The sequence below is a fragment of the Erpetoichthys calabaricus genome, chromosome 4 (assembly GCF_900747795.2).
Source record: "Erpetoichthys calabaricus chromosome 4, fErpCal1.3, whole genome shotgun sequence".
In the NCBI taxonomy this organism is placed as follows: Eukaryota; Metazoa; Chordata; class Cladistia; order Polypteriformes; family Polypteridae; genus Erpetoichthys; species Erpetoichthys calabaricus.
In genome coordinates, this window is record NC_041397.2 from 137,678,836 (window position 1) to 137,694,317 (window position 15,482).

The window sequence follows — 15,482 nt, forward strand, 5'->3', positions numbered from 1 at the left end:
GTGTTATGTGTCATTATTTTGGTGTGTGGGTGAATATTCTCTATCGCTGCCTTGTTACAGTGCAACACATTTATTGAAAACATTAGAATCTGGTCAGCTATTAGGATTCTTGCTTAAATTCAAATTCGCAACAGGTAGCTATAGTGTTTTTTTCTTATGTGACGGAAACCAAAAGATTAAAGAACTAGAAACACGGTGGCCATTGCTGCTTGTATTTTTGTAATAAATCTACCTGGAGATAAACAAAGAGTTACAGGAGCTTACCAAATTTTTCATACTGTCAAATGACGTATTAACAAATTAGTATTCTGTGTAACAGAGATTTTTACTCAACCATGTAGGTTAATGTAACATAAAATTCTCAAACCCATGTTACCTTATTCAGGGTGGCATAACACTGCAGCCTATCGTGGAAGCACTGGACCTGGAACAGGATCCTAACTCATTACAAGATTATGTATGGAGCTCCACTCTCATACAGCACCAATTTAGAATTACCACTCAACCAAACGTGCATGTCTTTGGGAATGTGAAAAGAAAACCAGAATATGCTAAAGAAACCAACACAGACACAGAAAGAAAATACAGATTTCACACGTAAAGCATCTTGAGTCTGGATTTGAACTGTTACTGCTGCTTATAAGGCAGCACTGCTAACAACTGTGACATTTAGCTGTCCTGCAGGCTAATGTGCATATGGGAATATATATACTCTGTACACATGACATACACCCCTGATGAACTGGGAAAAATGCAGAGGTTCTGCCTCTACCCTGCACTGCACTTGGAGTACCAGTGTATAGGCCAGCCATGATATCCACAACTTAACACTAGAATTCCTGAATACTACAAAAAAGCTTGGTATCCCGGGCCACCTTAAATTCTTTTGTACCTCTCCATTAGCATCTTTTGTTTTACAAATTTGTCGATCAGCACAAGCAGCAAGCAGACTGCTATCCCATCCACCTACCACCGCAGCTCATCTCGGACAAAAAGTTTTCCCAGCTCAAGTCTGTTTATCAGGGAATGAGGTGCCTGGAGTTGTAGAGGGTAAATAATATATTGTTATTTGGAACACATGCATTTCATGTGTGTTCTGTCTACAACGATTTATGTAAATGTACTGTAGGATGACAGGAAGTGCGAGGCAAGAAATATCGAATTTCTGCTTGTGTCCATCTTTATTAAGGTCAGTCTGTCTTTGTTTACAACATTAGATTGTTTTTTTACTTGTATTGAAGGTTAGAGTAGGCTTCTGTTAATGTTTACATCTCTTTTACTGTTATCATTAAATGCCTTGGGAGAATTGACCTCAGAGTGATCATTTTCCCTCTTGGTGTATTCATCTCTCCACGTGTGCATAATAAAAAGTGTATGAATCTACTAATCCTTTTGTGTTTATTCCTTGACAATAATTTGGGCTCTTAAATCACAATCTTAATAATTTACTCTTTCTTTTACTTCCTCTTCTTTTTGGCCTACAGGCATGATTGCTGAACAGTTTGTCCCTGATGGTCCTCATCTCACACTCTTCAATCATAAGGAGCAGCACTGGGATCACCTAATGAACTGGCAGCATACTACCATGTATCTCTTCTACGGGATAGCGGGGGCAGTCACAATTGCAGTTCATACCACTGCAGCCGCTCCAGTAGCCTTTGACCGACTCATGCTCTCTATTGCTGTGTTTGTAGAAGGTAAAGTAATTACTCACAGTTTTTTTTCACAGAAGAGTGTAATTTTGGTTGCAAGCTGTGCATATACTTCAGTGCTGACTCTGTTGTCCCAAAAATGGACAATAGCTTACATACTGCACAGAACTATTAAGGTATGAATAGAAACTGTACATTATTTAGTTGTGTTTGTAAGTATTTAGGTGTAAGCACATGTCTATGTATGTTTGTACAATATGTGCTAACATGAATGAGTGTGAATATCCTGGATTGGTGTGTACATAGGCCTGAATAATTGAGTCACTGTGTACACTATATATATGTACAGTATGCACATCATTCCGTCTACCTGTATATGTGAACAGAAGTGTTTTGAAATTCTTTAATATGCAAATTTATTTTCCATGCAGCTGAATTGTTAGGAGTTTGTTAAGGCCATCAATTACAATAATAAATACAGAGTGCATTATGATACAGTTTTACCCACCATGACCTTGAAAACCACAGTTGATAACATAATTCTCAGCAGAATAAATGCACTTACTTTAATTATACATCTGCTTCATTAGAACAATCTTGAAGAGAAAAAGCCATTCAGCTCAATAAGCACATCAAATTAGCCAAGTATCCCAAAATAAGTTGAGTTTTGAAGGTCTCTAAAGTCCTATTGTGTACTGCACTACTTGGAAATATAGTCCATATGTCTGTGCTTCTCTGTGTAAAGAAAAATGTATGACATGTGTGAAAAAGTAACCCATAAAAAGTTTAATTCTGTGTCCCAGTGTTCTTGTTGAAGAACTCACTTGAAAGTACCAGCTGGGATCCAATGTACCAATTCGCTTCATAATTTTTAACTTCCTTATTAATTTTTAAGCATTTGATCATACCAAAACATAATCTATGTTTGCTTAAACTGAATAGGTTCAACTCCTTTAGTCTTTCCTGAGTCTATAAATTTAAAATTGGGCGTCATGGGTATGGAACTCAGAGTTTATCAAACTTTTGTTATTGACCAGGATGATTATTCTATTGAAAGTATTAATGCCTAATCCTTGTTTAGAGCTTCCCCCATGAAAGGGGTAGAAATGGCAGGGGAAGAAGGAGAGGTCAGTAAGTGTTGGACCAAAATAGGTATAGTGCCTGTGTAGATGTGTGTTTTTACTACAGGGTCATCAGGTAGAACCATTTCTACTTCTGCTTATGAACTCCTACCACTGATCTTACAAGTAACATTTCCCCTAACTCTCTATCAGCCAAAGTTCTACTCCTTTAGCCAACTACTTTAGTATTTTCCTTAGCTTTGCTCTTGTTACTCCCAATCTCCTTAACAAAGGTAGCTGGGTATTCCCACAAAGCCTTGGCAACCTACCTTCACTACACAGACAACTGCCCCTCATCATTCATCCCTGTACTGAGCTGCCAGGTTTGAATATTTCACTCTTTTCCTCTCATGGCCTCCTCCACCTTCCTCCCTCTTCCATAGGACATTCAGGTTGATCATAATGATATTTCTGGGTATTGGAGACCATATTACTGTGTCTGGCTTTAGTGTGATTAATTTAATTTCGGTGGAAAACTGAAGCTGGCAGTTCAGACCAACTCTCATGTCGCAACCGTTTGTTAAGGATACATATGTATCCTTGACATGTACTATATGAGCAACTGATTTAAAAGGGATCAAAACAAGGATGGAATCTCCATTCATCTATTCATTTTTTGTGGCTTAGTTTGGCTGTTTGTGGTCTCAGCAGTGACATAAGTGGCATTTTAAGCAAAAGAACATTCATTTTGAGTCATATTTTATAAAATTATTGCAAAACATGTAGCACTAGGGAGAGGTCTTTCACATTTACGGTTAAGATCATTTTATAGACTACAGATGCTTACTAAATATGCAATAGCAGTATTGGACACCTCCTTTTTGTAACCATAACAAGGTGTTTATATTAAAAGGATGTGAAAACTATAATGACGACCATGAATGTAGCATTTCTTAAATGTAGCCAAATATTAAAAGAGACAAGAAAAAGTCAGCTCAACAAAGCCTCTCAATCCCAAAATGACACTGAGTTGAATCTTGAAATGACCTTTTGCTCACCACACTACCTGATCACTTATTCCATGTGTGTGGCGACTTTTGTTTTAGGAAATTTACTCTCAACAAGTTTCTCTTTTGGGTAAATGTTACACAACAGCGAGTAACTGATAGTCTTTTCAAAAAGTTTCCACAATCAAATGAAGACATAGCAGTCCTTGGGGAAACAGAGCAGAATAGTGGCCACAGTGAGTAGACCATACATCTCTGAACAAATTTGAATAAAAACATGTTTTTCTCTTTCTTTTAGGCTTTTTATTTCTGTACCACCTGCATGGTCGAGACATGCTGGATGTCCATGTGCATATGCTCCTCCTGTATGCAATTTTTGGTGGGGCACTCACTGTATTCCTAGAGGTTTTTCTGCGAGGCAATATTCTTCTAGAGCTCCTAAGAACCAGTCTGTGCCTGCTACAGGGCAGTTGGTTTTGGCAGGTATGAAATTTTAGATACAATATGTTTTTAACACAAGGGGCTGAATATAGTATCTGAGGGGGTAGTGTACTCTAACGTATGTGATATTCATCACCACCCATGGAAGACTAACTGTAACAAATTCAGCTTGATTTACTGTCAGAAACACAGTCGAATTTTTGTATGCAAATGTATACAATAGATATGAATATCTACTATAGATATAATTACACATAATTAAATTATTTATTCCACAGCATAAACTTCTCAAAAAAGACACAGTACAGTAATAAATTAAATCTGTTTTATTCACCTGACTTTGATATTACTGTTACAAAAACAACAAAAATATTTATTTGTATAGCACATTTTCATACAAATGATGTAGCTCAAAGTGCTTTACAGGATGAAGAAAGAGAAAAAAGACAAAATATAAAAATAAAATTGGGCAATACTAAATAAAACAGAATAAAAGTATGGTCTGATGGCCAGAGAGGATAGAAAAAAACAAAAAAAAAAACTGTTAGGCAATGTTCAGCGCTATAGATGGATATATTTACACTATTGTTGATTAATATGTATTGAAGAAGAATCATGAGCACACAAAGAGGTATTATACTTTATTAAGCACTAGCACAGTTAAGGTTAAACTGGAAAGGCTTATGCCTGTATATTTTTATGTATCTGAATAAGCTAGAAACCACCATATATATTATAAGTCAATGTCAGGTATGCACAGAAGGTTGAGGAGAGCAAATTCCTCTCTTCTAGATAGGGAATGTGAACTTGAGGTTGGAAATATTGGTGGCAAGCACTGGACTGGTACTAGGTGGGAATAGGCCCTGTGAAGTGGGCATGATATATGGGAACAGATGCTACTCCCATTAAGCTGGAAAATATTGGTGGAATCATTTGGAGGCAGATGAGGAAGACAAATGTGATAGGAGATAAGAACTGTAACAAAGGTAAGGTTTGCCCATCACTGGGCACTCATTTCACCTGATCTAATTCTGTGTATACATCATGCAATAAATCATGCCCTTTCTGAGACTCTGTGTGCCGTCTTTTGAAGACTGGATGCCACACCCTTGCCACAACAGAGCTTAGCTTGTCTAACTGGGAGATTCAAAATAATCAACAGTTTTTAGAAGTGAGGAGTACTATTCCTGGGAATTCAGGAGAATTTCCATACCAGGCTTTACCTCAGGTGGTTAGAGCAATGGAGGCAGTCAGAGCCAGACATGCACTACATCTGAAGCAATTCAGCAGGGGATTGGCACATGTTCAGAATCGCTGCATTATACTGAAGTGTTTCTTATCTTATTCAGCCAGATGTTTCCATTGATCCCTGGGAACCCAATGATTTCATCTCTGTCTCACCTGAAAACAATACACCCTTTGATGTTGATGTTCAGGGCCAGGCTGGGCAAGTTATAGAGGCTTCCAGTTTGATCAAGTGTGTGGAGGTCCACTTTCTATATGCCTATAAGCAAAGCAAGGCTGGGAGATTGCAGCCATTGTCTCAGAGACTGCCGAATAGCACTAAAACACTAGATAAAAAATAAAAAGCAAAGCAAAAACGAGCAATATTGAGAATGCAATTGTCCAGTATTAAAATAGCACCATATTGTATAAAAGTGTAAACCTCTTTAACTCTAATCTGTTCCTAAGGGTTTTATTACATTTCCCAGAGATCTGTTCCACCTGTCCCCAAGCAGATAATATACTGTGAAGAACAGAAGCTAATTGTCGTCTGGGCTACAAAGGCCACCTTTTCTTTATATTTTAACATTTAATAGCTGGTAGCAACTGGGTCTTAAGGTAAAATAACATTTTGTATTTCACAACCATTTTAAGGAAGAACCAAATGATTAGAAGATATTTATGTTCCTTCTATTAGAGTAGTTCTTTGTAAGGGACAAGAATTAATATTCACAGTCTTTAAACAGATACATTTCAAGGCTAACATACCCAGAGGTACATAACCCAACAAAAGGTCCATTGCAGCTTAAGCAGGTAAATACATGCCTTTTGGTTGATATAGGCTCCTTTGGTACCTTGAAAAATAATTCTTGGATACATAACTTGTGGTGCAGCTAATAAAGTAGTGCAGAAGAGTTAACTTCTTTGGCTATTATGATCAATGTACTCCCATTATTTTTTAGAATGTTAATCTCATTCTTCTCAGGGAGGAGCAAGAAGTTGTAGTCACAGAAAAGTTTATTGTGAAATCTAGGCATTGGCTAAAGATTCTTAAATTGCGACTTTTTTATTTTAATGGGAAAGTTTGCAGCGTTTAGCATTTGGGCCTGACTGCTTTAGTAAATTAACACAGAAAAATCAATCAAATGATGTCTCTGTAGTAACCTTTTTTTCCTGATGGAGTCTTAGAAGCACTTTGGCCATTGGTTTCAGGCATCTCCAGCATTGTATCATGGGGTATTTTCCAGTTTTTGATAAAGTATATCAGCCAAAGTGATTCATGCTATTAGCTATTTTCTAGTTACAGTGTAGATCCATGTGCATTCAAGAAGATAACATGATATTTTGAGCCAATAGCTAAAGACATAGAGGCTATGAATTAGGTTGCATACTTACATGAACTGATAACTGAGAATTTGAATGTTACAATTATAGAAAGTAAAACAAAATAAAAATGTGGAAATAGTTGGACTATGACTATATTCCAAATGTGACATGTTAAGTATAATAAATGAGCACGAGTAACAAATATGCAACTTATTTTGTCTCTTGCTGTCATCCCCATGTTTCTTTTCTTGCAGATTGGCTTTGTCCTTTATCCCCCCAGTGGTGCCCCTCAGTGGGATCTGCAGGATCACAACAACATGATGTTCATCACAATGTGCTATTGTTGGCATTATGCCTTTTCCCTTCTGTTGGTTGCTGGTATTTACACTATAACCAGCTGGTGAGTAGAGTTGATTTCTTCTAGCCTCACTGCTACTTGCTTTGGTTAATAATAATAATAATACATTTTATTTATACAGAACACAGTATGAACAATGTAATTTCTAGGTGTTTATGATTTTATCTGTCTACCTGTTATACACATACTGTTCTTTCAAGTATAAAGTTAAGGATTCTCAAAACTTTCAGTGCACCATATGTACTTATTCTGCATTTTAACTTTTCCCCATGCCACCATGTATTGGATTAAACAAGTCTGAGGATGTCATGTTACATGGTTTTATTGATGTTACGTTATTTTGTTTTACACTTCTAGTGATATGACTTGCATTGTTGTGCATTCAGGCAGTAACTAGCAATTGAATCCATTCTTAAAAAAATTTTTGTAGACTTTTTAAAAATTTTATTTGAAGGAAATGACATTCCATATAGTCAAGCCAAAGTTATACAATAAAGAAAATAACATTATATACAATCAAGCTAAACTTATACATCAAATAAGAAAAAGAAAAAAAATAGACAATATTGAAAAGAGACAAAACCTAACAAATTTTTGTGTACTTTCTAATGTTGCTCACAAATCATTATTTAAAGCTTCTGCTTTTTTGAATTTTAATGCAGCCAGTTGAGCACACTCTGTCAGCAGAGTTATATTTTCTCTCATTTAAATATATATACAGTTGTGCTCATAAGTTTACATGTCCTGGCAGAATTTGTAAGATGTGTACTATACTTAAAAAAAAAAGATGACTGATCAGGCAAAAGACATTTCATTTACTTTAGATGGAATCCAAGCTAAACTATAAGGCATTACAGAATGCAGAACCATTAAACAAAACATAGTAATTAGGAAAATAATGAGATGGTTCCTGTTCAAAAGTTTGCATAGCCTTAGTTCTTACTACTGTTTATTGTTCCCTTTAGCATCAATGATAGCATGCTGTGTTTTGTGATAGTTGTGGGTGAGGCCCTTGATTTTCTCGGATGGTAGAGCTGCCCATTCTTCTTGGTGAAAAGCCTGCAGGTCCCATAAATTCTTGGGTTGACTTACATGATCTGCACATTCGAGATCTCCCCAAAGTGACTCAATGAAATTGAGGTCAGAAAACTGTGATGGCCACTCCAGCACCTTCACTTTTTTCTGCTGTATCCACCGAAGGGTCGGCTTGGTCTTGTGTTTTGGGTCACTGTCATTTTGGAAGATCCAAGTGGTGTCCCATGCACAGCTTCTGATGGATGCAAGTTGTTCTCCAATATTTTCCAATAACATGCTGTATTCATCTTGCCATCAATTTTCACTAGGTTGCCTTTGCCGCTGTAGCTCACACACCCCCGGAACATCAGAGACCCACCTCCATGCCTCACAGTAAGGATGGTGTACTTTTTGTCACGGGACTTGTTGCAACCTCTCCAAGCACAGCGTTTATGGTTTTGACCATAAATTTCAATTTTGGTCTCATTGCTCCTAAGGAATTTCTTCCAGAAGTTTTGAGGCTTATCTGGATGCTGTTTGGCATATTGTAAGTGGACTGTTTTGTGGCGTTGGCACAGTAAGGCTTTTTACTTGCAACTCCTTATTGTGCATCTTGAAACAGCAACACCACTTGTTTGCAGAGAAGCCTGTATCTTAGCTGAAATGACTTATGGGTTTTTCTTGGCAGCTTGACAAATAGTCCTGGCAGTTGTGGCTGAAGTCTTGGTTGGTCTACCTGACCGTATCTTGGAAACAACAGAACCCCTATCTTTCCACTTTTTAATCAGAGTTTGAACTCTACTGTCAGGCATTATGTACATTTTTATTACTCTTTAATATTGTTTTTTTTTGTATCAGTATGCTGCTGCTGGAGTATGTGAATTTCCCCTTGGGATTAATAAAGTATCTATCTATCTATCTATCTATCTATCTATCTATCTATCTATCTATCTATCTATCTATCTATCTATCTATCTATCTATCTATCTATCTATCTATCTATCTATCTATCTATCTTTTCAGATTTCCGAATACCTTTTTATGTCCTTTTATTGATTTATACAAATCAACATCCTTTTTTGCAGGTCTTTTGATCGCTCTTTTGCTCTTCCCATAGGTTGTTATCCAGCAAAGTCAGTGCAGCTTTGACTGAATTTATATTGACTATGTATACACAGACACTGATTACAACCCAAGAGATTGCAAGTGTGGACACTCTTCCTTAATTGTACATAATTTGAACCTGTGTGTGTCAAATAGTGTGTATATTATCAGCACTAACATTGAAGTGTATATAAACTTTTGATCAGGCCCATTTGGGTGATTTCAGTTATCACTATGATTTAAAAAGGGCCACACAATTATGTCATAATAAATTGCTTCACCTGAGCACACTCCCTAATTAAAAGGAAAGCTTTCTGCAAGATTACTTATATTTTTCAAACAATGGCCAATATTTCACAAATTCTGCCAGGGTATGTAAACTTATGAGCACGACTGTATTCTGTATATGTAAAATGCAAAGTTGACTGACTGACTGACTGACTGACTCACTCACTCACTCACTCACTCACTCACTCACTCACTCACTCACTCACTCACTCACTCTTCAACAAAAAAAATGTGCCATTTAGTTATAAAGCTGAAATTTGTCAGGATGGTACATCCATGGCAGTGGGTATACTATAAGAAAGAACATTTTCTAATATTAGTAATTTAGGGGTTAAAAAACCTACTATAGAAAAAATCAATACCCTAAAATATCAAAAACCCTTTAGTTAATTTGATGAAAATTTGGTAACATTGTAGAAAAAAGAAAATTAGCAGAACCATGTTTTTTTATTTGTTGTTACCTTTTTTATTTGTCAATATTTATTAATACAGGACTAACATACATGCTTTTTGCTGTGCTGAGAACATGCTTTATTCAAATAAAGAATAGAACAGAGGTGATTAACAGGCCAAATAGCACCACCAAAAGGGTGGACAGATGACTAAAGTAGGGAGGCGTCCTGGACAGGAAAAAGAAGTGTGATCATGTTTAGCATGTACTATCAGGTGTGAAATGGAATGGGAAAGTTTGGCAAATCTCAGTGGTTAGCATGTGAGCAGTAAACCTTGAGTGTTGGTGCCAGGTGCTGTGACTGTGAGTGTAGGTGTTTCTTTGCTAGAAGCAAAAAGGGAGGGAGAGAGAAGTAGTGGGGGAAGTGGTGTCCTCGAGCCACAGGCAAGCCTGGATTGACAGTGTTGGGAGAGAGGTAGAGGCTTTTCTTGATTATATACATGATCAATAGCAGTTAGCCCCTGATATTTTTGTCCATCATATGCAATATAATCCTGCTGAATTTTACACCATTAAATGAACACACACAAAAGCCCAAATGGAACCCCCTTTCCCAACTTCATATGTAGCACATGAAAGACCATGTGTGACAATCACAGAGCGGTCTAGGACCCTGATACCTGCGAATTCTAGAAATGACCAAGGATCAACAGTGTCAGTTTAAACTTAACAAGCTACTCCAATGTTATATACATTTGCATCTATTGACTTTGAAAGGGGACCCCCATCCCAGACTTCTGAAATCGGTTACATTTAGTGTCTGGTTACTTTGAATGGGGATGACCCATTCCTCCCTGCTGTTCAAAATTCTTTACATATATATTTGCATCTGGGGACAACATACAACTGATGAAAAATATGTAAAGAAATACTTGAATGAACAAAGTAAACAAATGAAAATTGAATACATTTAATAATGATAATAAATACTAACTGATTACTGGTTTCAATACAAAAAAGTACATTTTCTTGTAAAAGTATGTTGTTCAATGACCATCAACCAAAGCTAAGTCACAAGAAAAAGCAGGAATTAATGTAACGCAGGAAATGTTTTGCAGTATATATAGTGGAGGTGTCTAATTCCTATCCTGGATAATTCCTTCCTGCGACTTTCTTAATCAATAAGCAATTTCTCCTGTAAATTGACTTAATTTTTCTTCATTTTCATTGAGTTGTTTTTCGAGACTCAGTCCTCTGAATTTATTCTTTTTTCTTTAAATGGTAGCCAAGCAAAAATGAGATGTAAAGTGAGCCAACAGATGACCAGCTAAGTTGGGGCTTCAAAGTCCAACCAGTTTCTTAATTAGAAGCCAATTCTTTTTGTTAATTTAACGTTTTATTTAATTACATAGCTAATTGATCTTCTCATTCTGCCACATCACATTTTTCCAAAACTTTTGATTTTCTTTTTTCTAAGACCATCAACAAAATATATTGTAGATTTGAATACATTAATGAGACCTTCACCTTTCTTTATTTTCAAATATTGTATTGTTGCAAATATATATAGTGTTGGCTCATTTTGTATCTTATTATTGTTTGGCTGCTAATCAAGAAAAAAAACAATGAGTATAAATCTTAAATAGTCAATTAAAGTTATGGTAGAAGAAGTGAATTAGTAGCAAAATATGGTCACTATTAAGAAAAGGGTTAGAATGAAAATATGTAGCTACTGTAGCCCTCCAAGATGGGAGCTGGACACATGTTCAAAAGTAAGCATTTCCAGTGGCCTAATAATATTGTTATTACTTATTATTTGTCTCATGCTGTTATCTAAGGGGACATACAATATCTGAGATTAGGGTTACTCAGCTAGCAACCTAAACTACCTACTCAATAGGTTATATCTACCTAATCTTTACCAAATTGAAAACAGAAAATAAAAGTAATCTAACAGACAGAACGTCATACAAATGATCAAATGCATTTTACAGTGAACAAAAAATCAGCCAACATATTGTAATACATACATCATATCCAGAGTAATTCAAGTCTATGTAGCATAGGTTACATATTAGGTTCCAAACAATATGGAATACTCATTAAGAAAGGAAATCTAGAAAATTATAAAATTACTGTTATAGCCAGGTAATAGCAGTCATTTCAGTTTCTTTCAATAATATGACTGGGTGATCTTCCTAAAAGTTTCCAAGGTTACCTCCATAAATCTTAACACCTATAATAAATTCAAAACACATGGATGTATTCAGGAGAGGTTAAGAATTGTTAAGAACTGGAAGTCCCCTGTGTTCTCATTGGTGATTTTTTCTGTTTTAGATACATTTTTTTGTTCAAGACTTTTAATATTTTAAAATACTGAATTAAGTTTCACATGTGTGTTTTTATTTAATATCATTATTTGATAAAGATTTACATTTTAGAATTTCAGCTGGTGGATCCCTGAGAAGCATTGCTATGGACCATGATTTTCTCCTCACAGACTTGCTTATAAAATCCATTTCATCCCAAATCCTTTGTCTAAGATTACAGGTTGGATTTAATGCCTTAGGTGCTGATTTTCTGGTAATGACCCATAGATTTTCATGTCTCGATTCTAGTTTTTGTGCTTATGTCAACCATTCCTGGCAATTCTTGTTTGATTACAATTAAGTTTAAGCCCTTGAATGAATTTTATCTTGAATGGTAAATTCGGTATAAATATCTAGTAGTTTGGTCATAATGTGAAAAGACATTTTTCATCAATATAAAATACTTTCTTTGAACAAAAGAACCTCAAGCCAGTTATCAGTCTGGTTTTGATGGTTTGGCCTTGCATTCCTGCTTCAGAATCATCTGCTATATCATGGAACCCTCCATGAAATGAATACCGTTCCTCTTCTACCACAGTGATGGGGAATGGTAGACTATAAGTGTAAGGTACAAGAACCAGGAATAAAGTTAAGGTCAAGAAATCTACAGAGGTCAAAAAGAAGAGGATGAAAACCCAATACAAAAACCAAAAATGGACAAAATGCCTATCCAGACATTTTGCCAAGGGAAACCTAAAGATTTAGAAAGCAAAATTCTTTGAGAACATATCCATAATCTCAGATGGAGAGTCATGTGGCAACCAGCATAGATAGCATTATGCAGATGGCATCATGTAATTCGACTGCACATAACATAGCAACGAATACCTGTGTTTTAAAAATGAGTATGCAAAATGGCCTTGTGTGGATGCAAAATCATAACGATAAAATAAATTTAAAAGACCAAAAACATAACTAATGAACAAAATGAAAGCAATATGCAGAGTCTCTGAAACAAAATGCAGAAAAAATGATAAAAATCTGCAGAACCATGTCAATATCGGATTATTCTTGTGGAACATCTGTTCATCAATTAAACTTCAACTTAAAATGGACCATACAGACACACTTAAGGAAGTCGGAGAGATTTTTTTGGGAAAGAAGGAATTCATAATTGGATGGCAAAGTCATATTTCACAACTCAGCCCTATTGAGACCCTGGAGTGGAACCTAAGGAGAGTTATTCTAACAGAAACGTCTTTAAGCATGAAAGAATAACATACAGTTCCTTCTGGATATCTAAGACAGATTTCCCTCCAAGCCACATGAGAGAATGATCCATTCATAAAGGAAATGTTTAATTAATTGTTGCTAGGTTAGATGCCTAAACCTATGAATGGAGTCAATATACTTTTTGCACACAAAATTTTAAATAATAGCCGATTATAGTTTTTAATAGACAGATGAAGAGTGTCTAACTAGATAGATTTACATGTACTTATATGGCTGATTCCTTTATCCAAGGCAACTTACAACATTTATGATACAGTTGTTTCCTATTTTTTTGGTTTTCCAATTGGAGCATTGGCAGGTCATGTGACTTGCTCATGGTCACACAGTGTCAGTAGCCTGCTTAATCCACTTCAGGACTATGTACAATGCAGGCTTTTATTTAATAAAAAAATCCTGGATTATGTGTAACGTAATATCGATTTTCTCAATTAGTACTGGGTAAGGACAAGGTAGAGAGCATTCATGTGTGTATGTAAAAAATTATATAATTATCTTTAACTTTTCGTTTTGTATTCTGAAATAATGACATATTGTTCAGCTATTTGCACTGACCAGGGTTTTATTTGGAAACTGCAATGTGCTGAGAATTACCACTGTCCAGCTGTCAATGTTGGGAGAGTTAGGACAAATGATCACGTTCATCTTGTGTTAAATAAAGAAGGTGGACAGTCTTCCAGTACAAAGTGGATGTGGGTTGTCAAGATAGTTTCTGATGAGTAGCTGCCAGGTAGGGGTTTCTTATCAATGATCTACTATTTGAAAATGGCAGGTAGTTGTGGCAAACATGACGCATTGACTTTGATTACAACCTTGTGTCTGCAGTTCCAGCACCAGTTTAACCACTAATCCTGAACAGTCTCTGTTTTTAGAGTTTTTAAAAACCTATTTTGTTTTTAACTTCTAGGGTGCTGCATTCAAAATTGAAGAGGATACCACAAATGGAAATGGGGCTGCTGAAAAGAGACCATGAAAGGGAATCAGATGATGATATGTAGTTTGTTTCTTCATATATTTTACACAAAGAAGGACATGGAGCTACATATCAGTTATAAAATTACTGGTAAAGAATATCTACAATGCAGTTTAGTATTCCCACCAAGAAAGATATGATTTGCTCCTTAACTGGCAAATCTGCTAAAACTCTTGGTAACTGATTTCAGTTTCTTTGAATGATTACTTGAAATATTACAATAAGAAGCAATCATAAAAAGGATTCAGGAAGAATCAAGAAGACATTTTTTTTTACCAACACCCATGATTTCAAAATTGTCTTTAGATAAAGAAGTAAATTTGCAGTTCTGAAGAGGATTCCTAGGGTGCCATGATGAACATTTGCTGATGTGACTTGTTCCTTAGCTTTACTTCGTTAGCTGTAATCAGACCAAACCGGATATACTTTTCTCACTTAGGTGCTGTTTTTATCATTTCCCTCTACACTCTAATGTAGAAAAAATGCTTTAAAAAGAAGCTTTAATTGTCCAGAAACATGTTTTTGCACATTTGACCTACTTCTTTAACCAGGAAGTGCGAAGAATACCTGCAGAAATAAGTGGCCTAGTCTTATTCTAAGGTTTGCAGAGAGATGATTCTCTTTCAAGCTGTATGTTAAGATGTGTTGTGTTGTAATTTACTTTTAAGTCTTAACTTTATCCTATGAACTAGTCCCGAAAGATCTCTGATGCAAAACCTGAGGTTTCGTGACCTTAAAGTAGGATGCATATTTACTAAACCAGATAAAAAGTATGTTTAAATAAATACAATTAAATCCTTGAAAAATTATATGATTTGTGGAAAACAATGAAGTAGAATAATTCAAACACAACATGACAGAAAATTCTGGCAGCACTAAATACAGTACAAGACAGGAACAAACTCTTAACAGGGTGCTAGTCCATTATAGTGAATCAAACATTTGTTATTTAAAAAAGACAGACTTAGGAAATTTATATGGAACACAGCTTTATTAAACAAATATTATTCATGCAAGAGGCAAATTTGCAATGGATCTTCTCTT

General features: G+C 35.7%; 1 protein-coding gene across 1 annotated transcript in view; it reads left to right on the forward strand.

The window, feature by feature from the left end:
• The window catches only part of tmem45a (transmembrane protein 45a), a 57,548-nt gene extending 42,474 nt beyond the window's left edge, over nt 1-15,074 (forward strand). Inside the window, exons 3-6 of the mRNA XM_028801279.2 lie at nt 1,485-1,697; nt 4,019-4,203; nt 6,966-7,111; nt 14,373-15,074. Of these exons, the coding sequence (XP_028657112.1) occupies nt 1,485-1,697; nt 4,019-4,203; nt 6,966-7,111; nt 14,373-14,463 (635 nt within the window). The 3' untranslated portion in view covers nt 14,464-15,074. The remainder of the gene's footprint in view (nt 1-1,484; nt 1,698-4,018; nt 4,204-6,965; nt 7,112-14,372) is intronic.
• Nucleotides 15,075-15,482: the final 408 nt, after the last annotated feature.